Consider the following 26,073-nt stretch of genomic DNA (forward strand, 5'->3'; position numbering starts at 1 on the left):
AAGAAACAGAATGTAAATATGGAATAAGAACCAATTTTTGAAAAATTCTGGTTGACAAAAATTGGCACAAATGAAATAGGATATATTAGTAAATTCTAAGATAGAAGATTTTAGTACAGTATTGAGTTTCCTAGAAGTGATTGATACAATCTGGGGCACAACAACTTGTGTGGTTACATGTGTGTAACATGGACATTTTAAGCTGCAGAGTATCACTAGCAAGTTGGTACATCTACTGTGAAACAAAAACTATTCTGTGATAACCTCTATTAAAACCTTGACAATAGGTGTATTGATTCTATTAGAAATCTGCAAAGTTACTGCAAGAATTGGACCATGTTCTCAGTAGCATAGTTTAACTTATCGAAAAAAGAACACACACACACACACACACCACACACACAACACACACACACACACACACACACACACACACACACACACACAGAAAGAGAAAAAAGTGGAGTAAAGGCAAAATTCACAGTAATCTCTCTTGGACTAAAGTTAGCAAATCAACTAGCCAGAAAACAAACTTTTAGGGTAGAAAAAGCCTGCTCAAATTACATCTTTTGAAATTAAATTATTATGAAATTGAATCTAGACAAGTGTGGAGAACCTACAGCAGAAAGATAAAAGTAGATGCGCACACAGTGTGTGGGGGTGGGTGTTAAAATCTGCAAGTGAACGCTATAAACAGAATAAAACAATGGCTGTAGAAACACTTGTGTTTGACAGATTGACACCTAGAGAAAGAGGAACCATATGGCTGGTTTGGTCCTAACACAGTCTTTGAAAAGAAGGACACTTTATCTATTCTACAATAGCTTAGTAGTGATATTCAAGCATCTAGCAGAGGAGCCATTGTATTCACTTGTTACCCCTACGACACTCCCAGAAGCCCCTGAGTCAGTGGTAAGGAAATTTAGAACTCTACTGACCAGTTCAAAAACCACTGTGTTAGTAAATTCAAATCTTTCAAAAGTCAACAGATTTTAATATAACTTGTGGGTGAGGGGCAGAACCTCAGAAAAAAAGTCTCAAACACACACCTCTGATCTTAATGTCGGCCAGCCTCTGGGCTCCATCTTTGTCCTAATTCTGCGTTCCTCTTGCTCCCCAAATGAGCTTTTACAAACCATCTCTAAACTGATGACTAACTTGACATCCAGGAGCTGGGATCAAACACTAATTCAGAGTCAGCCTTGACTCCTCAATATGGCGGGAAGGTCTGCTGGCTCTAGCTTCCAAATGTAGAAACGACCACTTCTCACCACCTCAGTGCTCATTCCCTGCTGCAGGCTCCTCCTCGCCCACCTGGACAGCTGCCACGACCTCCTAACTGGTCCCTTTGCCCCTTCATAGTATTTTCAAAACAGCAGCCAGAGTGGTCCTCACACAGAGTGATACTGTTTCACTAGACTCCAAATCCTATCCAGTGATTCTCCCCTTCACTAGAGAAAAAGCCAAAGTTCTTTCAATGGCCTTAGAGGCAGTGGTGCACACTGAGATGTGCTGCCCAGATCCCCTGGATCTTGGCTGCCGCAAGATGGCCCTCAGCTGAAGAGTCACCTCATGCAAGGTCACAGAGCCTTCCCCGGGCAGCCCACATCCAGGGACAGAGTGAAACGAGGTCATCAAGGCCCAGGAGGCTTAACCCAACACAGGAGCGCTCGGAAAGGCCACTCTCAGTTCAGGACCCCTTGTGGCTGGGCTTGCACTGCAGCTCGACCTCTGCCTCTGTCCCCCTCCTCCCAGAGTCTGCTTCCGAAGAAGCCAGATTGCAACGAAGATCGGACATGACCTGGCCCCCTTTGACCTCCCTGAGTTACCAGTGTCCCCTGCTCGCCCTGCTCCAAAGCACACTGGCCTTCAGTGTTTCTGCTAGACGACTGGCATGCTCCTGGAGCACGGCTGCGCCTTTTGCTTGGAACACAGTTCCCTAGATACACGTACTGCTTCTTCCCTCACCTCCTTCCTGCTTTGCTTAAATGTCACCTTCAAATGAGCCTGCCCTGACCACCCCATTAAGGCCAGAAACAAGAGGAAAAACATAAGAAAGGACAATTCTCACCTCTCCTAATGTATTTGCTTACCTTTCTGGGTACACCCCATTTTGAAGAGATGACTTCACTCGTTTACAAAAGAGCTTGAGAATTGCTGCTTTAAATGCATAAAAGTAGTGCAGTGGTAAGAACACAGGCCCCAGGCTCAGACAAGCCCTTTGCACTATGTGCCTGAGGCAAGTGACCACCCTCTCAGCCCCAACAACACTGGTTGCGAAACAGGGATAGTGATATTCCCTCAACTTCTTAGAAAGCTCATAGGATCACATGACTTTATGTAGTGATGGGCTATGAAAACTGGAAGAGACCCCGTAAATGCTGGAGTCACTGGGAGACAGCCCTACGGGCCGCTGTACAACCACAGACCCACTGGGAGTACATCTGCATCCTCCTCACACATCAGGACCCTAGAAAGTCATTTCGTCAGTTCTGCTGGACCCTGAGTGGCTGGGAACTTCCAGCAAAGCACAGGGCTGGGCTTAGGAGAATAGGCACCACCCCAGGGGCATTGTGACAGCCTAAGGAACATTGCAAGAGTAGACACCCACCAACAGAGCCCAAACTACTGGGACACAATCCTTATTTTTTACTCTCCTTGCACTGACTTTAATTACTTCAGTCTTTGTTCTAATCTCTAAGGTCCATGTGAGGGAAATCACATAGGATTTCAAATATCTAGGTCTAAATATATGCATCACAAAAGCTTTAAACTGTAAAACCAGTCCTACATCTGGTTATTTGAGATTAGAGGCCTAAATTTTTTCATGTGTATTTTCAACCCAAAGTTTTTATATTTATCTCTGTTTCTGTGATACAACATAACTGTACTTGGCTTAAAAATAAAACAATAACTCCTCCAAAATCTCAACTGTGTTTACGTTTGCTTCCATTCATTTTTCATTTACTAGAGTGAAACGTCCTTGCCCATAACCTCAAATCCACAAGCATGATTGATTTCAGAGGCTGCGCTCGAGGCCTACCCCACCAAGCAGAGACAACAGACCACCTATAAGCTACCGCTAATGAAAACCACAAAATATAATCTCACATTTACCATCACATTATGCATCTGCCTTTTCAGATTTACTTGCAGATCCCATTATAAGTTATTTACTTATTCCTAAAGAGAGAATCAGAGAAGCTTATGTTTAAAACAATAAGAATGCTCATTTTAGAGATATTATTAAAAAGTATCCTATAGTTATACATTAAAATAATAGTACCATTTATTAAAATGATAATAATAATAAATGGTGCTACAGAGGGATAAGGAAAGCAGACCTTGTCCTAACCAATGACCACACAGTATGACTGGGCCACCCTCCAGACCCAGGTGCTGTATCTGGGAAACTCCCTGTCTGCAGTGAGGCAAGTTCATGGGGGGGCGGGGGGTGGAGGCAGGGGGAGGGTTGAGAAACTTGGGAAAGTCAGTGCTACATCAGATCATCCTGGATCTTCTTTAAAGGAACACTTTACTAGAAACATCCTTTGCTTTCGAAGCCCTCCTTTGAGGGTATCACGCACTCCTCCGACTTTTCTTCATAGCTTTATACAACTTAATATTCAAGCTAGGGAAACTGGAAATCTCCTCCAGGTCAAACAACTCCTTAAATCTATCTACAAATTTATTTTCTTTCTCCAACCTGAATTTCATGACCCAGAGGATGATGGTAGTTTCTTTGCACAGATGGTCAAAGGTAATGAGGAGTTCTTCCAGGAAAGGGTGGGCGTAGACAACGTCAGCTGCCAGGATGTAGTCAAAATTGTTGGAAGACCTGGGGAAGTTCTCATCTAAAGCTATGCCCCAGGAGAGTTCTTTAACCTGAGGCAAATGCTTACATTTTGTTTTGGTATTTCGAGAAATATTATATTGCAGGTTTCCAAGTAATTCAGGTAAATCTGTGGCAGTCACGTGTGCACCTATGAAACAAAGAACAGTAGGAAAAGTAACCCTCGAGGGAGAAGGTAAAGCAATCAGGTTTCAAGCCAACATGCATTTGCAATTCTGCACAATTGCTAACCCCAAGGAAAGACTGGTCGGTACACACAGGAGGGAAATCCCTTCAAAACAGATGCTTAGGCAGCTTTAGGCCTCCTCTTAAAAAAAATTTAGATTCCCATGGCACTTTTTAACTCCCTTGCATTTTTCTGTTCTCCTGGGTTTTTTTGTTTGTTTTACTATTGTTGCTGTGGCTATTTGCTATTTATCTACTACATGCTAGGAGAAAAATAAGCTAGAGAAAGAGAAAAAGCAAAATATTTGGAACCTTCAGTGGAACAATCACAAGTCACTGTTGAAAGGCGCACCTGCTCTTCACTAAAAGAATTCTGAGCCCAAGTCATGTGAGGCCAAATGAGTGTATACCACGTCAGGCATCCCGTTGTTGAGCAGGAGGTGCCCGGGTGTGGAAAGAGGGCTTTTCAACAGAATTACATTGGAAGCGTCATGATATCCACATCTATGCCCATATCAGCTTGACCGCCTTACAAATATGAATCTTCCCATCAAAAAATGTTTAAAACCTAGCTACAACATGCACATAGTGTTCCTACAGACAAAGACCATAGATGCAGGACAGAATACTCAGATGAAGAAGATATGAACAATCTCGAGGTAAAAGTGAAGAGTAGAAGGAAGAAATTGGAAAAGGCAAAATTGTAGAAACCAATAATCAATAAAATTTGGTCCTTAAAGTAAACTGTGAGCTGTGGCAGAGCCTGAAAATAATGTGTAAATGAATCTAGGATTGGCCAATTCCATGTCATCGGACAAGAACAGACCGGGGTAAGAAACAGGAAAGCAGAACTGGGAGAGAAGTCTAGTGCAGCCCAGACAAAAACCCATTCCTTAGTCATGATGACAAGTTTCTCTTGCCATTGGGATTGTATTTTTTGGGGAATATTAAAGTGGGAGGGCAATATGCATATCATTGGCAGAATCACAGAAATATGTTGGCACATTCTAGTGTGGGTGGGTCTACCATTTTCAACAAATCCTCTTAAAATCCCAAGATAAGGAAGATCCCCCCTGTCCACAATGAATATAAACTATCTGACTATTAACATCTTTGTGTCTAGAGAGGTAAACACCACCAGTCTTAGAACACTAACTAAACAGAGCCTCCATCTTTCATTATTTGTGTCAAGTTATACAAGCAGTCTAAAAGGATCAATTTTTTTTAGTGAAACAAATGACTTCCCAAAGCACAAATGTGTTTCCGATCAGGAAGCCTTCAGGTATAAATCCAGTAGTGCCAATGACTACCCTTATTAAATGGAATGGTGATTTTAGAAAGCAATATCAGGAAGGAGCAATTTTTTAAAAAAATATTTGGGGAGGACATCAAGGGCCCTGTATTTCCTCAGTGTTTAGAAAGTTGTAAATTGCTAAATCTTCAATTCCTCTCAAGATTTTAGAGTGGCAGGTGTGCACTTCTACAGATCAAGGAAATCAAGACAGATGGGTAGCACACATCAGAGAAGGCAGCTAAACTAAGGCGATGAAACAGGTAACAACAACGGAGACCGAAAGGAAGCAGGCTCAGGCATGCGTAGAGACTGTCACACATGTCATGAGAAAAGGAAATGCTGGTGAGAAAAGAAAGGGGTCCCCAAAGAAGAATGGAGATGAGCTGAGAAATGGAGATGAGCTGGGATCAAGTCCTGTATCAGGCTCCCTGCTCAGCGGGCAGCCTGCTTCTCCTCTCCTTCTGCCTGTGCTCCCCCTGCTTGTGCTCTCTCTCTCTCTGTCAAACAAATATATGAAATATATAATATCTTTTTTAAAACAAATATATAAAATATATAAAATCTTTTTTAAAAAAATGAAATGAAATAAATTTTTTAAATAAAGAAAAGAAATAAAAGGGAAAATACCTAAAAGTAGAAGCAGACATGATTGATAATACTCCTTCTCTCTTCTAACAGGTGCTTTTTCATGAAAGCATAGGACTTCAAAACCTACAAGGAATGTACAGCTACCTGGGAATGTTGAAATATGGCTAATATCTAAATAAAGACCACCAGATTCAGCAGTGGATTCTGCCTGGGCCTCGTGTCCCACACGCCTCCTCCAGCAGCCAGGAGGCCTGAGCGCACCTCCCAATTAGAATACACTTGTGACGTGGTGCTCCATGAGCAAATTAATACAATTTGATGGAAAATTCTGAAACAAACCAGCAAGGTGACTTTAAAATTGGTAGTGTTTCTTGATGAAGCCCATTCAAACAATCAAGAGTTAAAAATAGGCCTAGGTCAGAGTAAACTGGATAGTAAAAGCAGCTAATGACATCTGATCATTAAATTCTCTGACCCTGTTCAATCAAAAATGCCTACTTATGGGCACCTGGGTGGCCCAGTCGTTAAGCATCTGCCTTCGGCTCAGGTCATGATCCCAGGATCCTGGGATCGAGCCCCGAGTCAGGCTCCCTGCTCAGCGGGAAGCCTGCTTCTTCCTCTCCCACTCCCCCTGCTTGTGTTCCCTCTCTCGCTGTGTCTCTGTCAAATAAATAAAACCTTTAAAAAAAAAAATGCCTACTTACCCAGTAAACTTGCCACGATGGAGACTAGCCCTGTTCCAGCTCCGATTTCAATCACATTTTTGTCAGCCATATTATAGTGCTTTACATTTGTTTCCAGAAAATAGCATAGAACAAGGGCCTATGAAAGTTTTAAAAAAAGAAAAAAGAAGTGGTTGGCAAGTAATAACAGAAAATAAAATTAAGGTCTATTAGATAAATATATATACTAATGCTATAACATGTGTACACATGTGAATATAGGTGTGACTATGTACACGTCACTACAGAAAGTTATCAACAGAAATACATCCTCCAACAGGTTCAACATTTAGACTAGAAAAAGTCCTTGGGGATTGTTGGGGAGATAAGAGAACTGAAATTATGGAACTCAGTTGCTTGGGTATGATGATCTTTAAAGAAAGCAACTTCTAATGATATAGTCATTTTAAAGAAGTATGTGGGATTGGGGGAGACAGTGGAGGGAAGGTGGGGGTCTGCACCCTTCATGGACAACTGATAAAGGATTGGTGACCTTGCAGAACATTCTGCATGTTGAGACTGATAGATTTCGTTATGATTACGTAACACAAATGGAGCCAGTTGAACAGGAAATAAAAATGTTTGCTATTCTAAACTTCCATAGTCACAAAACACTGAAGGTGTAAACAGCATTCTCTATTAACCCTACAAGTGAAAAATAGAATTAACTGGTGGGAAGCATTTTCCCAATTTTGTGATTTCTTAGTTTTAGTGTTGTTTGAAGTCACAAAATAGAACTATGGAACCTATTTTTTCCTTCCAAATAGTACACAATAAGGAACAAAACTGGCTGAAAAACCATTGAAATGCGGCAAATTTTGTGTGAAATTATACCGATGGCCAAACAACAGCACCATAACAATCCATGGCTTCAGTAATCCGAATTTCATGACCGACAAAATGAAATCCCTCCCAGGAGGTGGTGGTTATTAGACTTGGAACAAAACATCTTGCCATGATCTCTGCCACCACCTTGTCATCATCTCTCTTCCCTGAAACGAAAGGAAAAAGTCAACGGTTGTGGTTGTGCTAGTAAGAACCAGGAAAAAGAGGGGCGCCTGGGTGGCTCAGTGGTTAAGCATCTGCCTTCGGCTCAGGGCGTGATCCTGGCGTTATGGGATTGAGCCCCACATTGGGCTCCTCCGCTGAGAGCCTGCTTCTTCCTCTCCCACTCCCCCTGCTTGTGTTCCCTCTCTCACTGGCTGTCTCTATCTCTGTCAAATGAATAAATAAAATCTTAAAAAAAAAAAAAAAAAAAGAACCAGGAAAAAGAGCCTGATGGAAATGTAGTATTTCTACTTATTCTAAGTTACTTTTGAATATTTATTGACTTTAAGTTCAGTGTAAGAGTTAACTATTTTAAAATAACTCAGAAGCTAACATTTCATACATCCACAGCTTTATTCATTTATGCAAATCCACATGAAACAAATAATAACTGATATAATTTTTAAAAAGCAATATATTTCAAGGGCTACCAATCTATTCATCTAGAACAAGAGAAAGATTGGTGATGGAACATAAGATCTTGACTATTCGTATTGGCCATATAGTGTAATTCCAGCGATGTCAACAACGTATAGTAGTATATCCTTTATGACCTGCCTTTACCCAGGCAAAAGATATTTAATACCATCCAACAATATACCTTTGTATTATTTTATTATTACTTATTTATATATTACTACTTTGGGACAACTCAGGGCATCTTAACATCCGCGACATTGGATAAAGTTCATGAGCAACATTATCAATTACTGAGCACATAGTTAACACGTCAGACCATGTTAAATATATTGTAGATGATATTTCATGTAATTTTGTTTTATTTCATGTATTTTTTGCAACAATTTTGTGAGGTAGGCATTATTATTTGTGCTTTTGCAGGTAACAAAACTAAGATTCAGACAGCCTTATTAACGTGACCAAACTCGTGCAACTTGTAAATGAAGGAGCCAAAATATGAGTTCTTTTTTTTTGACTGTTCCAAAGCCCCCTCCCTCTCTACTCCTAAAAAGCTAGAATGTAATTTTAAAATACTAGTTGTCTCTAAGAATTTACAAATTAGTTATGCAGCAAGACACACATCTTTCTCTAAGTCTCTATTTCCTCCTTTGTAAAATGTGAAAGATAGAAGAACCTCTACCAAAGAGGGCTGAGAGATTGAAACATGATGCTGTATGTAAAGTGCTTAGCACCTTGGCTATTACACGGAACTCAATAAATCATTATCATTATTATAACTTATTATAACTTGGTCATGAAAATAATAATATAACAAGATCACCATATAAACAAAAATATTGAATTGTGAGGTACCAGATTGAAAATTCTATACTTACTCATAGAAGCAGAGAGTAGAATGGTGGTTGCCAGGGGCAGGGGTGGGGGAAATGGGGAGATATTGGTCAAAGGGTGCAAAGTTTCATTCATGCAAGATTAATAAGTTCTGGAGATCCAATGCATAGCATGGTGACTATAGTTAATAATAATGTATACTTGAAATTTGCTAAGAGAGTAGATCTTAAGTGTTCTCATCACAAAAACAAGAAAACAGTAACTATGTGAAGTGATGGTTACGTCAATTAGCTTGAATGCAGAGTTCACTTCTATATATCTATACATCTATTGATATATATCAAAACATAATTCACACATCTTAAATATACACAATTCTTACTAGTTGATTATGCCTCAATAATTCTCACTAGTCGCTTATGCCTCTAGAATAAAAGAAAATTCTAGAGTTAAATAAGGAAGGGGGAATGCATTGTGGTGAAGGTCACTAAGGAATGGCTTCAGGAAGGAAATATGGCTTAAGTTTAGCCTTTGATCTATGATTTGCATTAATAGAGAAGCTATGTATTTCTTAAACCAATCCTTAAAACCCACCGACTTTTCAAGTCTTGTTTCTGTTCTCTGAGTCTGGCTAGAATCCTGCTGGCCACTTCGCCCACCCCAGCACTAAATTCAGGCCTAGTTCTCTTCAGCATAGTTCTTAATGCTTTAAAGGGGAAGTAGGGAAGGAGAGGGAAGGGAAGGGAAAGGGAGGTGGGAGCGGCAAGGGGGGAGGGGAGAGGAGGAGAGGGGAGAGGGGGGAGGAAGGAAGGAACATATAGACAGATATACATACAACAGTGGAGTCTTGCCTGATGGGAGTGCATCATGACCTGATGGGGATGATTAACTCACACCTCAGTCCTGAGATCCCAAAATAAGCAAGTAAATAAACAAATAACAAATACAAGTATTTCCAAGAAATTTGGGAGCGATACAAAAAGTTCTCATTCTGGTCTTCATAGAAGATAAGCTCCTCCTAGAAAACCTATTTCCCAAATCTCAAAAATTAAAAATTTCCACAATTTCCAACATTGCAATTATTCACAGTTTTAAAACAGATGCACCACTCGAAAATAAAATGCCACGGAATCCTAGAATGTCAAGATGGACAACACTTGAGATAGCCTTCTAGTCTACCCTTCCATCTCATGCTCAGGTTGGATATAAACTACGTATCCAGCTTGTTCAGCCTCTTTGAATATTTCCAATGAGGGTAAATATGTTATTCCACAAGGTACATTTAGAAAATATGATTATTGAAAATTCTTCTCAATACTAAGCCAAAGTCTGATACCACTAATTTTTTTGTCTATTACTCCTAAAAGTAAGCTCCAAGGAGAGCAAACTTTTATTTTTCAAACATGTTCCAAAATTTTAGGGAAGAGGAAAATAGGCACACACACAAAAAAATGTGTTTGTGTGTGTGTGTGTGTATCTCCAGTGCCAGTCTTAAAAATTCTGGACTCGAGAGTATGTGAAAGCCTCAAGAGACTTTCAAACTTCTCCACTGCACTGAGGCAAGAATAAGTAGAAGTGACAGTCTTGAGTCCCGAAGTCCTAAGAGATGTTATTTCCAACTCTGTCCTAGGAGCTCCGATAACATCATTCTCCAATATTCAGGGAGCAGAATGGCTAGATGGAGGTAGATCAAGTTTGACATTGTTGAAAATTTCCCTCAGAGGCCACAGTCCCAGGGGGGGACTTCCTGTCGACATGATTTCCTGTCCTAAATTCTGTGATCCTTTGATAGAGTCCTTCTAAGGATCCACTCAGAACCAGGAACTCCTCAAAATAACTCTAACTTAACTTCATGCCACAGGAAGGGCCCAGTCTACACCCATTCCACCACCAGCACAAACATTGATCCCTGGCAGAGATACAGGAAAACAGAGATGAAAAATCAATATTCTTCAGCAAGAGCCACTTCTTCAAATCCATTTCACAGTACATCTTCAACTGTGGCGTGCATTCACATGCAAGAAGAGCTCTAAGAACCAAGTAATATTGGTAATATGTTCCACTGGAACTTGAACTTTCATTTCATTATATTCACAGGCCTTGCTAAGACGGGGTGGGGGAGGTGGGCAGCATTTGCTGTGGAAGTTCTTTAGGGAAAAGCAGAAAACAGTAATTGCTTCCTTGACCTTTCGCTGAATGTGCCCTCTTGGGCCTCCTTGCACACTCTTTGTAAGTGGAGCACTTTTTGACAAGTCACCCAAGGAATCAGGGATTAATAGATGTCAGAGTACACTAAATCCCAGGAGCATCTCCTAAAGCTCTAATCTTTGATATAAAAACTTTGCCAGTGAATATTTACTGCTACAATCTGACGTCTCTGCCTTTGCAGTTTCTTTTAAAGGTTAGTGGACCAGATTAGTGCTATGGTCCTAACAATAGTATAATAACAAATGATTCCTGGTTTTTTACTGTCTTTCTAAATAAATAAAACCGGCCATTTTTTTAAAATGGCCACATCTTTAACTTTATAAGGAAGTGAGATTTAAAAACATATATGTGAACATATTATTATAATAAAAAATTACTTATACCTCCCAAAATAAAGGATCTTCAAAGAGATTTAATGAAACAACAATAGCCAGTGTTAACTGCATATACACTTAAAGGAGCACAACTCTATCCATCCATTTGTGGTCACTCAAAATTAATTATACACCTAGGATGACTATGTATCACACAGAAAATACTGTCAGGTGGAATAAAATTGAACTGATAATGTTTTATATTAATATTCTCTTTTGCATTTAAATACTATATAAACACTACAGGCATTTCTTAAGAAGTCAGTCCCAAAAAAGTTAGTATAATTTATAACAGGAATCCAAAATTACCAAACTTGGCTGCTTAAAATAATTTGTCTGGATGTAATATGTAGGATTTTAAAAGCAAATACACACGTGTGGCTATTTCTACCTTAAAACTCTGACTGCTGTTTTTCAGCATTAACTTTGATTTAAAGATTTTGAGGTAACAACTTTAAAAGTAGTTATTTAACAATTTTAACAGTAGTCATTTATTTAAATCAAAAGACATGTTTAATGTTAAGTTTTAGCAATATCACCACCTTGATGACAAGAGCCTCTGTGAACTGAAATCTAGTGGAAAGAGGGGCACTATATATCCTTCCATGAGCCTTGTAATAAAAAGCAGAAATCTATCCCCCAAATAATATTCAAAGAATATGTTCCTTAAAATACATGCTTAGTTATTTATTGAATATGGGACTGAATCTTGAGAAGATTAATGAATGAGTAGATATTCTTTGGCCTTCAGTTAAGATTTGAAGAACAATTTCCTCCAAAAATTAATGGCATTAACATACAATGGAATTCTAATTTACATTTCTGAAGACTATTTTTTCCACACATATTCTCTCCTTGTTACCTAGCACTTAGGCCCTGAGTCAAGTAACTAAAACTGAGTAATGTTACGCAAAATGTTGAATCTTGAATTTCCTCTACAAAAAGCAGAAAGCTGATACCTGTATCTTTAGATAAAAGCTACCTACTACAATCTTAGAGTATTATTTTATTAACGAGTTTAAAATTAAAACACAAATATCAAAACAAACTGTAAATAAAACATAATCAAGACAATATTACAATGATGTTGCTATTTTCAGCTTATCTTATTTTAATGTTCTTTGATACAAAAAAGACTTAACACCATTTTCCTGCTATTAAGTCTTTGCTGATAGTGAATAAAATCTACCAGGTGCTCTTCTTCTCCCGAGAATTAACAATTTCAAGTATGAAGTGAAAATTAGCAGGATTCTGCTGCATTATGATGATGCTTTTCTTAGAAGAAAAACCTAACAGTGAATTCACTTCAGAGGCTAGATTGCAGCAAGCCTTCAAAAACAGAAGCACTGTCTATATTCTTCTCTTTTATACTTTTAAGGTCAATAACAACAATAATAAATGGAAGGGTCAGATCACAGAAATATACTAAAAAAACAATGTCTTTAATAGCTATGACAGGTGAATTTAAGCTTCTATTTGAGGGCTGTCATGAAAACCTGTCAGCAAAATTTAACGTAAAATCCCCTCTACTAAGTGAAAGAGACTTGTCATTCAACTGAATCTTCTATTCAAAGATGAATGTCATGTGCTTCTTAGAAATAGCTAGAGATTTAAAAAGAAAAATGTTAAAGATATTTTCCGATTAGTAAATGGTCACAGGCTAACCGGAAAGATAGAATTCTGAATGCCTCAGCAATGTCAAGGTCCTGGGCCTAATGTTAAAACAAATTCCTGAAAGAGTTCACAAATATTTTTTGTCTGGAGGTCTGCTTAGTTTCAAGAATATACAGAGGCTGTCTCTTTGATCAAGTGGATCAAACGATGCTACATTTACAGAAGAAAGACAATTCACCTTTTATCGGGCTGCTCAGGATGCAGGTGGGAAAGAAAAAAACAAAATTAGTTGTACTCAAAGTCTGCTGCTGGGATTGTTGTGGGGACAGACGCCTAAACAATAGTGAATGAAGTATGATAAGGGCGATAAAAGAAGTATTTCTAAAGTGCTTTGGGAAGCACCACTGGTTGGTGAATCGGGAGAAGCATTCTCAAGGAGGAGACATTTGAGCACGTGGAGGGAAGAGGAAGCCTGCCAGGCCGAGAAGGGAGACGAACCGCCTACCACTATGGGAGACAGGCCCAGGGAGTGGTCAAAAGACCCGTGGAGCCCGTGTACAAGGTACCTGTTGGGGTGTTGTAGAAAATAAGCTTAAGGAAGCAGGTTGGGATTGCACTTGTGGGAACAAATAGAACAAATGTGGACCTTTGTTCTCTAAGGTGGGGAGCTGGGGCAGGAACTGACATGAGCAGATTTGTCATTGAGGCACTCACCTCTGGCAGCAGCAGCTGAAGGCCACGTTAGAAGCTCTTGGAAGACTATTGCGATAATCCAGGCACAAGATGCCAGAGCTGAACTAAGGCAGCAGCACTGGGTCTAGGAGCTAAGCATGAATTCCTGAACCTCTGAAGTAGGGGTAGACCTTCCCTCCAGGGCAACAATTGACATGCAAACCTGACACTCAGACTTGTGTTCTGAAAACATGTGAGGCAGACTGATATATTTAAGAGTGATTTTCATTCAATACGTGGAAAATGTATTAGTGTTAGCAGATAGTTGTTCAGGTTACTTTTTAAACACGTACCATGTGTTGATGAATGATTGTCACATTAGTAATTATATGTGCTGTAGTCCTTCAACCACTACGTTAAAATTACTGCCTCAAACCATAGTTTGATACATCCCTTAAACAGAAATAGAATTACTCAGATAAACTGGCTTCTTCATAACCCAACTCTGTGAAGATTTATAAAGATGCTTGTGAAAGGTTTTCACCTGATATCCCTAAATAATACATTATACTCAGTTCTGAGAAGAGCCAACAACTGGAGACCAGAAACACAAGATCATTACCAATGAGCAAATTGCAAGTTCAGCCAGCAGGCCTCAGTTATAGCTAATTCATTCATTCAGTCATTTTATTCAGTACCTGAGCACTATGAATATAAAGATAGAGCAACATTTAAGTGTTAAAATTGAGAGTTAACTAGTTAACTCAAAACTTGAAAGAGAAAGCTCCACATCTTGGAGAGCTCAGAAAAGAATGACCTCAGTCCTGATGATGATGAGTCTGCGAGACAAATGAAAGGACAAGACGCAGCGTGCAAAGAAAACAGCACGTGCAAAAGCCCACCGGCAAAAAGATTCTTGACCAGTTTTCCAGTTTGGGGAACTCAGAACTAAAATGTAGGATGAGTGGGGGGGTTGTAGCATGAGATAAAATACTTAAGTCACGCTAAGAAGTTTTGATTTCATCCTATTGGAAATAATGAGGCACCAAAGAATTTTAGGAAGGAGGTGAATGTGACAGGATTTGAATTTTTGAAAAGATCATGCAGCTATAGAGAAAACTATAGAGAGAGACGTAGAGGGGATAAAGTGTGCTAGCCCACAGTAGGGGCAGCCAGGTAGGTAGAAGGTACTTACAACAGTCACAAGAAGAAATAATAAAGACCTGAATCAAGGTAAGTGGTGCTGCCAGAGGGCATGAGGAGTCAGGAAATGTGAGTTGGTAAAATTGGTGGGATGGAATGATGAATGGGATGAGGAAGAGGGACTAGGAGGCTTCTAGATTTCTGGGCAGCCAGGGAAATGAAGTTGCCATAAACTGAGACAGAAAATATAGGTTGGGCAGGGGTGTAAATCTGCAAAGGGAAATTATTTTCTTAACGTGCATTACTCTGTGGTATGACACACTGGCCACAGAGGTGTGGCGTTCAGATTAAGGGAGGGTGCCGCGGGGAGCACAGCTGCCCAACAGCTCCAGCTCTGTCCCTTTGGCTCCTCGGAGGCCATGCCTCCCCTGGAGCTGCCCGTTAGCGCCACTTCCTTCCTGTTCCACAGACAACACACATCTAGTGGGCGACTCGGTCCCTCTCCTCTCGCACGTGTCAGACCTGCACCGTGATCTGATGGCTCTACCCGCCCACTTCTGTCCCTTCTTTCTTTATAGTCCACAAACATTTCCCCCAGTAAATCTCCTGCACATTTAATCCCATTTGGGCATCTGCTTCTGGAGGGCTCTGAACGGACACAAAGTAGAAGGCCATCAAGCAAGCGGTTAGAGGGGCAGACTTGGGAGTCATGCACAGAAATCACTGAGCCTTGGGTTAGGATGAACCTGCCCCAAGGCCACAGACCCTGTGGAGCTATTCTGTAACACATCGCTGTGTGTGTTAACAGCTGGAGAGTAGCTGTCGGCAAGAGGTAGGCAACACAAGATATTGGGAATAGTTAATGTGGATAAGGTTTTAGATAGCTTAGACTCTTAATGCAGCATTAGAAACTATACACAGAGGACTATTTGGTATGTACCGTGGTCCTAACTTTAATCTGTATATAACTTAGTGACATCCTATAATTCTTGGACCCTCAGGCCTGCGCTGAAATAGAACTGGGCTAAAGGTTTGCTCCATCTTTTTCAAGCATGAGATACTAAGTATGAGAGTTAGCACAGGTAAAGTCAGTATCCTTCAGCACCAAAGAACTGAGTGTTCCTTGGGTTAGTGGAAGTCTTTCCAACAAAAAGCCACCTGACTCTGCCCCAACAGCACACACTTAATCTGCCTGTGAACATATTTTTAAAGCTTTAATTGGCTATCTAGATGATTATGGGGTGTGTTTTCTCATGTTATAAAATATTTTAATACTAGTTCTGTCTCAACCTTACCTTGAACTTCTCGCATTTCCTTTGTAACTTGCCAAATTATCGTATGCACAGTTGAAACCAAGCATTGTTACTAATGCTAATGATAATGATGAAATTTTATTCACAAACTGCACAGAAATTGCATCTTCATTCAAATCATCTAAACGGCTGGATTCTCTAAGTGATTACAACTTTAAATGTTTAGGTTTGCAAAAATCACTAGAGTAAAACCATTGTGTGGAAGCCATGTAAGCTGCCAACACTGGGCACACTCCCAGCTCTCTTGGCCTAAAGATATGCTCACCTAGGTAGAGGCCACCTGGTATGCCTAAAAAAGGAAAGAAAAAAAAAAAAGAAAGAAAGAAAAAAAAAACAGGACCACATTTCTTAGAAAACATCCATGTGTACATAAAGGAGAGAGAAGAAGGAAGCCAAGATAATTAAATTTGTACGACAAATGTTCTACAAAAACATAGTACTAGCTCTTCAGGTCTACATCAATAGTGTCTGTCTGCACTTTTTATTTCAAGACAATGGGGATAGTTACATTACATAATCCATGCAAAGTCACTCTTGATATTTAAAATGATGTAAAAATGGAAGGTCAGTTTCAAATAACTACAATTATAGCAGAATTCAAACTTAAATTCTCCTTATACTGAAAGGTCAAATCACATTATATATTTGTCTCCATTAATAGATCAGAGGAACCATAAACACAGGCTAAAAAATCTTTTTATACTCTAAAATCATCTTTCATGCAGGCATTCATAAAAACTTGTAGCCTTACACAAAACTATTTTTATCTTTCTTCCTATCCAAAAAGAAATATCTTAGAAATCACAATCATGTATGTAGTGTATAGCACTTGGGAAAAAAATTCATTCTTCTTTTTCATACCAAAAAAAAATTCTAACTACTTAGGAAGTCTATATATTTAATTTGTCTCTCAAAATTTTCTCTAACATATCATCAGGACCATAGGTATCGCAGTAGACATTATGCATTATTATAGATATTTTCAGGTTAGCAAACACGAGCCAAGATACAATATGCAATTGGTAAATCCTAGCTCTCTTTAAGACATTAGGGAACACTGAGAAGGTAAGCATTTAAATTCTATTAGTTGTTTGTCTAGAATGGGTCAAATTATATAAAGAAACATAAAACAATTTACCTTTTTCAGCTCCTGGATCAATTAAGCGATGAACTAATGGATGGCTATATATTGATGTTTTCTTGATCATTTCTTGAAAATTAGACAAATAATACATGATCAAATGGTAATAATTAATTCAAAAGTGTGTTAAGTGTTTTTATATTTACCTTATAAAGCTTAAGTAACATCAAACATAGCATAGAAAATTCTATTAAAATTTTGCATATTAATAAATCACGATTTAAGATAGACCCCCAAAACACAATCTATACAGTATAAATCAAAATTTGGACAAAGGCTTCAGAGTCAGAAGTTTTAAAAGCTACTGGAAGAAGAAAAGACATTACTTCACTAGAGACTACCTCAGCTATCACCAAGAAAGTCACCATCTTTATATTGACTGGTCAGATAGCAATCTTCACATTTAAGAGGTGATTAAAACATTGGGAGAAAATGAATTTCATTCAGTGTAGTGAAAACCACAGCATTAATCTAAAATAGCAATAGATGCAAAGTTCACTCGTTTCCATCAGCACATCATTATTAGTAAGTACCCAATGTCTAAAGCCCAACTACCAAATGGTTTTTTGATTAGCTTTCATTCTACAGAACCCATACCATCTTAGCAAATATATTTAAAATTGAAGAAATTAAAGTATTTTGTGCCTCTCAAATAGAGCATTTCATGTGAATAAGTTTAAATGAGCTGTTATTCCAACTTTGGGAAAAAAAGATTTGATGTTTTCCATCTCAGTTTTGGTTAATATTATAATTACCATACTACCGTGAATTTATATAGCACTCCTTTCTTCCAAGGATCCCAGAACACTATTCACAGCCATCATCACATTTTTCTTTGCAGTATATCTCAATAAGTTAGAAGACAAATCATTTTCCCCTGCAGCGTACGAATGAAGAACGCGTGAAGTTAAATAACGTCCCTGAGGTCACTGGCTAAACAACAGCAAACGTGGTCACGCATTTTGTTCCCAACTTAGTTCCTCTTCCATTTAAAAAAAAAAAAAGTAGTCTTTATTACACGTGTCTGCCTGAAAGTCAACATTTATTAAATGTTAAGTCCAAACATACCTAAACGGGCTAGCTGAGTTTCTAGAAGTTTAAAAAGTATCCACAACTTTTGTTTTGCTGGAGAGACCTCTGAGGGTGCTTGAAAGGCTAGCCCCGAAGCATGCCTGCAGTTTACTACTGTACACACTGGCAGTGAGTCCTCGCAGGAGGGATTAGGATCCTGACAGCTGTGGCTTCTGAGCCTCTGGGCATACAAGCAATGAAGCTGGAATGCCCATAAATAAGGGGGCTGAAGAAGAATAGGAATATTCCATGTGAGCATCTCATGAATAGAGGTGGAGCCAGTAAGTAAATATAAACCACTCCTACAAGCGAGTGAAGACTATTTGAGCAAAGTGACCCTTTTCGAACTCTGATGCCAAGAGTTATTTAGGACTCCACAGCTATGACGTCCAGTGAGGCAGAGGCCACGCACTTTTTATATCACCTATCTGGGTATAAACAGAATTTTTAGAATCAGACAGCCACACCAGAAAGTTAGAGAATGTGTGCAGTAGTGCTCTGGGCACAGGCATCATATTATAATTCCTTCCTACTAGGACTGAAGAGGAAGGCCGAGGGTGTCTGTTACCCGTGCACCTGCACGTGTACACGCAGGGCTGCATCTCAGAGCACGTATAAATCTCCCTGGTCACTGAGAATGTCCTTAATAAGAAGTTACTGTAGGTAACAAAATTGAGCGATACCGTAAAGTTGAATAAACTTAGAGGGGTATAGGTACAGCTTCTAAGAAATACTTCATACAAAGTTGACTCGAGGTCACGTTAATATATTGGATGGGACTAGCAGTCCAGGAGCCTAATTTTAAATTTGCTTGTGATTTTAGGCATTCACTTAATGTGTTTCTTGGCTTCCCCATCTATAAAACAGGGATATAAAAGGTACTCAATATATAATGTGGGAGGAGGAATATGGTAGGCAAAAAAAAAAATATTCTGCAAACTGCAAAATCCTAAACAATGAAAACTATTATTCATAGGCAGTTAATTCTGGGCAAAGGACATTCTCTCTTTTTTGGCTTTCTTTAAAACAAGAATAAAGACTCGTTTGGTGAATAAAAATTACCTGTCTTTTTCAAGGAGTTATTTTTTAAATATTTTTAATGTTTTTTTTAAATATTTTAAATATTTTTAAATGATCTTTTAGATCACGAAACCTCAGTGATAGATTTCTTAAGAGGCAGAATCCCTCGGGACGCCTGGGTGGCACAGCGGTTAATCGTCTGCCTTCAGCTCAGGGCGTGATCCCGGCGTTCCGGGATCGAGTCCCACATCAGGCTCTTCCGCTATGAGCCTGCTTCTTCCTCTCCCACTCCCCCTGCTTGTGTTCCCTCTCTCGCTGGCTGTCTCTCTCTGTCGAATAAATAAATAAAAATCTTTAAAAAAAAAAAAAAAAAAAAAAAGAGGCAGAATCCCTCAATCGATCATTTAAACTGACATGATGACAATGATTATATCAGTTACACTGAACTGTTTGAAAAGTAGAGACCTCTGCCTCCACCTGTAAGTAGCTTATAGCACACGTCTGCTTCTGAGAACTAGAAAAGCAGATTACACACACACACACACACACACACACACACACACACACACGAGGTCAGGAGAGAGCTGCCAAGGCAGCCAAGAATTCCATGTTTTTGCTGATTATTGATAATAGAGAGGCTGAAAAGCCAAAGGGAAGACAACAAGAAAGGATGCCAGCAGAACTTCAGGTGATCGCACAGAACTGGGAAGACAAAGAATAGTGTTTGGAGCTGGCAAGGCAGCCAGGAATTGGGAGGCCAAGATCCCAGAAAGCACAAAGAAATAAACCCCACACTCAGCACTGACTCTTCACTCAAGGCATTTACTCAATAAGAAGATGTTAGGGCAAAAGGCTACTTCTTCAAGCAAAGAGTAGCTGAAAGCAGAGCAAAGCTCACACTAAGAAACACCCTAGCTGTCAGCTGGTACCCCTGAAAAACCGCTTTTTTAGTAATGGGGAGAAACTGGAAGATGGAGTCTTACAAAGACTGCAAGCCAGCCTTGAATTCACTTGGTCCTAGATTATAGTCAGGTGATCTTCCCCTCTGCTGCCTGCCAGAATACCTTCTGGAATCCTCTGCAGAGGAAGAGCCCACAACATCTATAATTTTTTATACACAATGTCCAGCATTCACTCAAAGTTTACTAATCATACCAAGAAACAGACAATAGAAACAAACCCACAGGTAACCCAGATATTGGAATTGTTTAACACAGACTTTAAAGTAACTGTGATGAAGATATTCAAAGAATAGATGACAAGAATTACACCAAAGAACTAGAATCTATAAAAAAATTAGTTAAGAGAACAGAACTGAAAATACAATACATGAAATAAAGAACTCAACAGACGAGTTCAACAGCAAAGGTGGAGAAAGACAAAGATTAGTAAGCTGAAAGATAATTTTATAGAAAAGTATAAGATGGTCATCATCCTTCATACCCATATATACCAATTCACTTTGAATAGTGATAAATTTCCTTTGCTGCTGATGGTTTTAAACAGGCAAACTAGTTTATAGGTAAAACTGCACCCTGAATTTCACAAGAAGATTTGGGGGAAAGATTTGGGTTCAGGTCACATTTTCCTACTAGATGGGTGAATTTGGTAAAGTCGGTTAGTAACTCCAAGCTTGTTTCTTCACTTGTAAAAGGATATGCCTTGGTCAGAGGGTTAAGAAAAAGAAGGGTAAATATCAAAATGTTCTATAAATACCATATTCCAAGCATACGCTATCTACCCATTTTTCCTTTTCCTGGGTACATAGCCCAGGTAGAGATCACATTTCTGAGTATTTCTAGTATACTCTGGAGAATATGCTCAGTTCAGTTCAATAGGATAAGAGAAGTGATTTTTAACAAAGGACATTCTGCTTGCCAGGGCTTTGGTTCTTTCCTCTTCCAGCAGGTTGAAATGCAGATACAGCAGTGACCTAGACCATTCAAGCAAGACAGCAGCCCAGGAGATGGCTGAACCTGTGACCCTGAATGACCTCATGGTGGACAGCTGCCTAACCAGCTCAGCTTGGCCAGCCTGTTGAGTAGCAGATAAATAATGGGCCAGCTTATGTAACCCATTGGATATGAACCTCTCTTTGCTACAGCAGCTTAGCCTTTACCCCAACTAGTGCGGTGCAAAACAAATGTAAATTAGCTGTGAAACTAAATTTTAACAAAAGTACTACTTGCAAACAAATATGCAGAAAACTCCCAATTATAAGTAGCTTGAGAAATGAGAATAATATGAAAAAGTTCATGTCTCCATACACCATCCCCCCAAGAAAAGTGTTCTGCTTCAAATACCTCCAGAGAGAAGCAGCATTTAAAAAAGATCTGAGTTTATTTACATGGAAGTCATTGTCAACTCTAGAAGAAAGCTGCTAGAGAAGATTGGCAGAAACAGAGGAGATCTTTCACATTAGGAAAGAATACATAAAAAGCAAGGAAAAGCGCAGCTGTAGAGCAAGTATCTGAGAAGTTGGGCTGGAAGTGAATACAAGTGAAAGACTTAAAAAAACCATCCAGCAGTCAGTAAAAGGTTATTGAAAGGTATCCGTATTTAGTATTCATTGGGGTGAAGATTTTCAATTCAGAGGGAAGAAAATCAGTAAAGATGGAAATATCAAAGATGACAAAACAGACACAAACTTGGGTAGACCATACCTCTGAAGGCCAAAGAACACAAGCTCAAGTAATGGGCGATGCTCTCCTCCGACTGCTCGTAACTGTCAGCAATCAGAACTTTGGGAGCAGCTGTTGGGAGAGTGGCGGCCACTCAGGAGGAACATCTCTGTGAACAATAACCAACCTCTGGAAGCCGCTCCTGACAGTGGCCTGCCTACACCAGTTCAAACACAGTCCCGAGCCCCCACAGCCATTCACACAGAAGTCAGCTCGTGACAACCAGAGAATTTTAAAAGACAAACATTACGGTACAGAGGTTCTGTATTTAGTTAATGCTCACAGGGGAAATCACGCACCCCATCTAGGTTTCCTAATTATCTTGCTATAACCGCGGCAAACACACTCTTCAAAGTATGTTGCAGCAGCGAGGTTCCCTCCTGCTATCCTTTCAAGTGGACCCTGAGGAAAAACGGGAAGCAGCAGGGGGCGGGACTTCACGTAGTTCTGGGAAACGACCACAGTATGGAATAAGAAATAAGAATATACTTCTTCTCATCCGGATCAGAAAGTCAGAGGGAATGCTGATTGACAGTGACTATTGATCAACAGAAATCCTTCTTCCTTTTTGTTAATGCTGTCAGAAAGCATCAGACATTGTACGATAATGGAAACATGAGCAAAGACTTGTGAATACAAGGAAATAGTCAATGACGTGTAAAACACTAGAAAAATGTAACATATTGGAAAAATAAATGTCAAGTTTTGTGTCCATATTTTTAAAAACCACACAATACAAAAATTGTACAAATGCTTTTAATTGTATTATTTCCTCACAACAAATTCATTATGAAATGTTAAGTTGCACCCGATGATGGAGAACACAGGGGTTTAAATTAATTAGCTTTTTCTCTTTCTTCCTCTTGTACCTCTCCCCTTCCCCTTTCTCCTCCCAAACACAGATCTGGCGGTCACCAGCACTGGTGCGGGCCCCCCTCCGTCATCATCACTAGAGCTGCTGCTGGTGGCACCTTGGTCCCTGGCAGGAGCAGGGTTCGCTGCACTCTGCAAACCTGGGCGGCTGGCGGGTGACTCTGGGGCTGCTCTCTCCTGCTGCACGTTCACTGAAGACACACACTCAGCGTCCTCACCTGAAGAGGTCCCGGATGACGGCAAGAGGCAGGCCCCCCCCAAAAACCCGCCACATTTACTCTCTTGCTTAGAATCTGAAAGCCTCTTTCTTTTCAGGCTTGATGACTCTTCCCATTTATTTGCTATGCTCCTCTTCTGGGTTTTTCCTTTTGCCTTATCAGGGAACTCAAAATCGTTCTCCATGGCAACAGACACTGCTTCTATTTCGCTGGCTGCTGCTTCTCTCTCTTTTCTCAGCATACATGTCACAGCTCTGTTAAGTCTCTGGCTCCTAATACCCTTAGCATCTTGTCTCTCCTGTTGAGCTAATCTAAAGAAAGAATCAATTCGGAGCTGCGTCTAAAAAAATGAAATGAAATAATAAAAAAAAAAAAATCAGGCGAGTCAGTCAACTTTCTGAAGCAAATCAAAGAGCTCCACCTCGGTCACTAGCCTTGGATGACTCTTTCAGAGAATGTGAACTGCTTATCTCTCAAAGCCAAATCTGTCCCCCAGGATTTACTGAGAGTACATTTTATTTTCTAGATCACACCTGAAGCAGTATTGCACCCCCCGTCACCTAAGCCCTCCGTCCACATCTCCGAGAGAACCCCTTCCCAGGCACTCGAAGAGAGTGAGGTGTTTCTCAGTAGCCAACTACGCCATCTTCTTTTAGAGCGGCACAGTTTCGTGGGGTCTGTTTCTAAATTCCACTCTTCCCTTCTCTTAAAAACATGTCATCGTGCGGAACGTTGAGGAGGCCACCACACTGCACACTGGGAGGCGTGGGAAACCGTCATGCCCTTTGTTTAGCAAATCCACTTTTAACAAGACGTTATTAAAATAATAGTTCCATGTGGGGAAAGTTTTATGCCTAATGTTCATCACAGCATTATTTATGAAAACCTGAAAATCAAGTGTCCACTAAGTGAACTGAACCTATAAGTGAAATCTCTTTGACGCAATGTAATCTGGTCATTTGGAATTATGAAAACCAAGCAATATACAGAAAAAAAGTCTCATGTTAATAAGTACGAGGGGGAATTAGATCAAACTGCATTTATATATGATAATAAATATATGTGCAAAGGAGGGGGGAATGAAAGAAAATAAACCTAAATGTTAATATCTGTGTAACAGAAAATAAGTAATGGCTTATTTCAGCTCACTTTTTTCACTTTCTAATTTTGGGGAAATAAATTTATATTAGCTTCTATAATGTAAAGAAAGAAACATACTACAACAAAATTTATCTGAAATTAAGGAGTAATCAGTCATGAAGCCGATAAGCTTTCCTTGGCTGTTGGCATACAATGTCTGCATTATAGAAAGTCATCAAATAAGCAAAAGAGACTTTTTTTGGAAAGGCCGTCCACCTAATGACAATAGATTTAAACATATGTACTTTATAAGATACGGTCTCATTTCTACTAAGTGGTTTACCTGTACATATATTTTGGAGGTTGTTCCTAGGATAGGAACAGTTTTCTCTATGCATAGGAATATACTCACAGGTAAAGTGAGACACGATTACCTACACCCACCCCACAGGAGAACTGAGAGCCACAGAAAGGCATCATCATCTCTCCTCAAAAATCTCTCCTGCCAACGTGCCATAGTGATGATGATTCATTTATAGAATTAAGGAGCATTTGTACTTGAAGAGAATTTAATGATCAGGATTGCTTTGGACTGGACACTTCCCAGACTTTATTTAAATGAAAATAGCTCTGAAAAAGTAAAATATTCAACCATAAACATCTCAGTTTGCAATCCATTATTAGCCTGGTTTTTTCAAAGTCAGAATGAACACTAAGACACCAAAGTCCAGCTCTAAGAGTGAAATTGAGAAATGAAGACAAAGTGCAGTTTTCCCTTTTTCTGTTTTCCTCTGTTCTTTTATCTGAAGTGTAATAATTTTAAAATTATGTCATATGCTCTAAAATAAAAGAGTAACGGGTCTTTACTGGCTGCCACTGACAGCCTTTCTTCATTCACTCCTCACCCTGAACTTAGGAAAAGAGCTGCCATGATTACCTGCTGGGCGTTCAGTTGCTTTAATACGGGAAACAGAGACTCATCTGTCTTCGTCCTGTTCCACCCAAAATAACGCTGACAAAATATGCAGGCAGTTAAGGCTTCTACATGTTTTTAAAGATATTTAAACAAGTGATAAATAAAAAGGTGCAAAGAACTCACCCATAATTCCATTCCCCATATCTCTAAAAATTTTCATATTTATAAAGAATAAAGTGGTAAGAGAACAGGATGACAAAACAAATTACTGTAACATAATCATGTGGCACTGTCTCCTGTTCAATGTCCTCTAAGATAAAATACATCCAACTCTCATTTTAGAACATCAAAGACTCGTTACTATGAGAAAAGGGTAACCTAGAATAAAAACAAGTTTCAGATATCTACATATTTCTTTGAGAGATAAAAACTGTAGTTAGACTAATACTATTGGAAACATTTAAACATCTATCCAAATGATGGTTTAAATATGCAGAAAGGAACATATAAATAATAATAAAGAATAAAACTAACAAACTATGATTGCTTATCACTACCTATTTCAAATAAAGACCCTCTTTAAGTCTAAAGAGATTATTCATAACAGCTAAAACATGGAAACAACCCAAGTATCCACTAAGAGATGAACGGATAAGCAAAATGTGGCCTATCCACACAGTGGAATGTTATTCAGCCTTAAAAAGGAAGGACATTCTGAAACGTGCTACACAGCATGGAGGAACCTTGAGGACACTGTGCTCAGTGAAATAAGCCAGACACAAAAGCACCAATACTCAATGATTCTACTTGTGTGAGGTACTCGAGTCCT

General features: G+C 39.4%; 2 protein-coding genes across 3 annotated transcripts in view; both read right to left on the reverse strand.

The window, feature by feature from the left end:
* Positions 1-3,267: 3,267 nt before the first annotated feature.
* On the reverse strand, positions 3,268-19,476 carry LOC113251521 (putative methyltransferase-like protein 21E). The gene is made up of 5 exons (XM_026493580.4): positions 18,454-19,476; positions 17,383-17,454; positions 7,457-7,614; positions 6,605-6,722; positions 3,268-3,983 (listed from the first exon to the last, which is right to left on the reverse strand). Exons 1-5 carry the CDS (start codon positions 18,713-18,715, stop codon positions 3,580-3,582), a joined length of 1,014 nt encoding a protein of 337 aa, XP_026349365.1. The 5' UTR covers positions 18,716-19,476; the 3' UTR covers positions 3,268-3,579.
* A 3,400-nt stretch (positions 19,477-22,876) lies between these two features.
* The window catches only part of BIVM (basic, immunoglobulin-like variable motif containing), a 76,651-nt gene continuing 73,454 nt past the window's right edge, over positions 22,877-26,073 (reverse strand). Inside the window, exons 14-15 of one of the 2 annotated variants that reach the window (XM_026493573.4) lie at positions 25,266-25,350; positions 22,877-23,588 (exon numbers count right to left, since the gene is read on the reverse strand). In XM_026493573.4, coding sequence (XP_026349358.1) covers positions 22,998-23,588; positions 25,266-25,350 — 676 coding nt within the window. In that variant the 3' untranslated portion in view covers positions 22,877-22,997. The remainder of the gene's footprint in view (positions 23,589-25,265; positions 25,351-26,073) is intronic. The other variant, XM_048215495.2, reaches the window with a different exon arrangement.

This window comes from Ursus arctos, unplaced genomic scaffold, assembly GCF_023065955.2.
Source record: "Ursus arctos isolate Adak ecotype North America unplaced genomic scaffold, UrsArc2.0 scaffold_10, whole genome shotgun sequence".
NCBI classification, from domain to species: Eukaryota; Metazoa; Chordata; class Mammalia; order Carnivora; family Ursidae; genus Ursus; species Ursus arctos.

Bases quoted from the DNA above. Each gene is read 5' to 3' on its own strand.
- LOC113251521 (XM_026493580.4), bottom strand. From the start codon at position 18,715: ATGCTCACATGGAATATTCCTATTCTTCTTCAGCCCCCTTATTTATGG. The intron at 17,455-18,453 runs GTATGTTTGGAC...CTAATTTTCAAG, and splicing joins AACTCAGCTAGCCCGTTTAG to AAATGATCAAGAAAACATCA. The intron at 7,615-17,382 runs GTAAATTGTTTT...CTTTCGTTTCAG, and splicing joins TGATCCAGGAGCTGAAAAAG to GGAAGAGAGATGATGACAAG.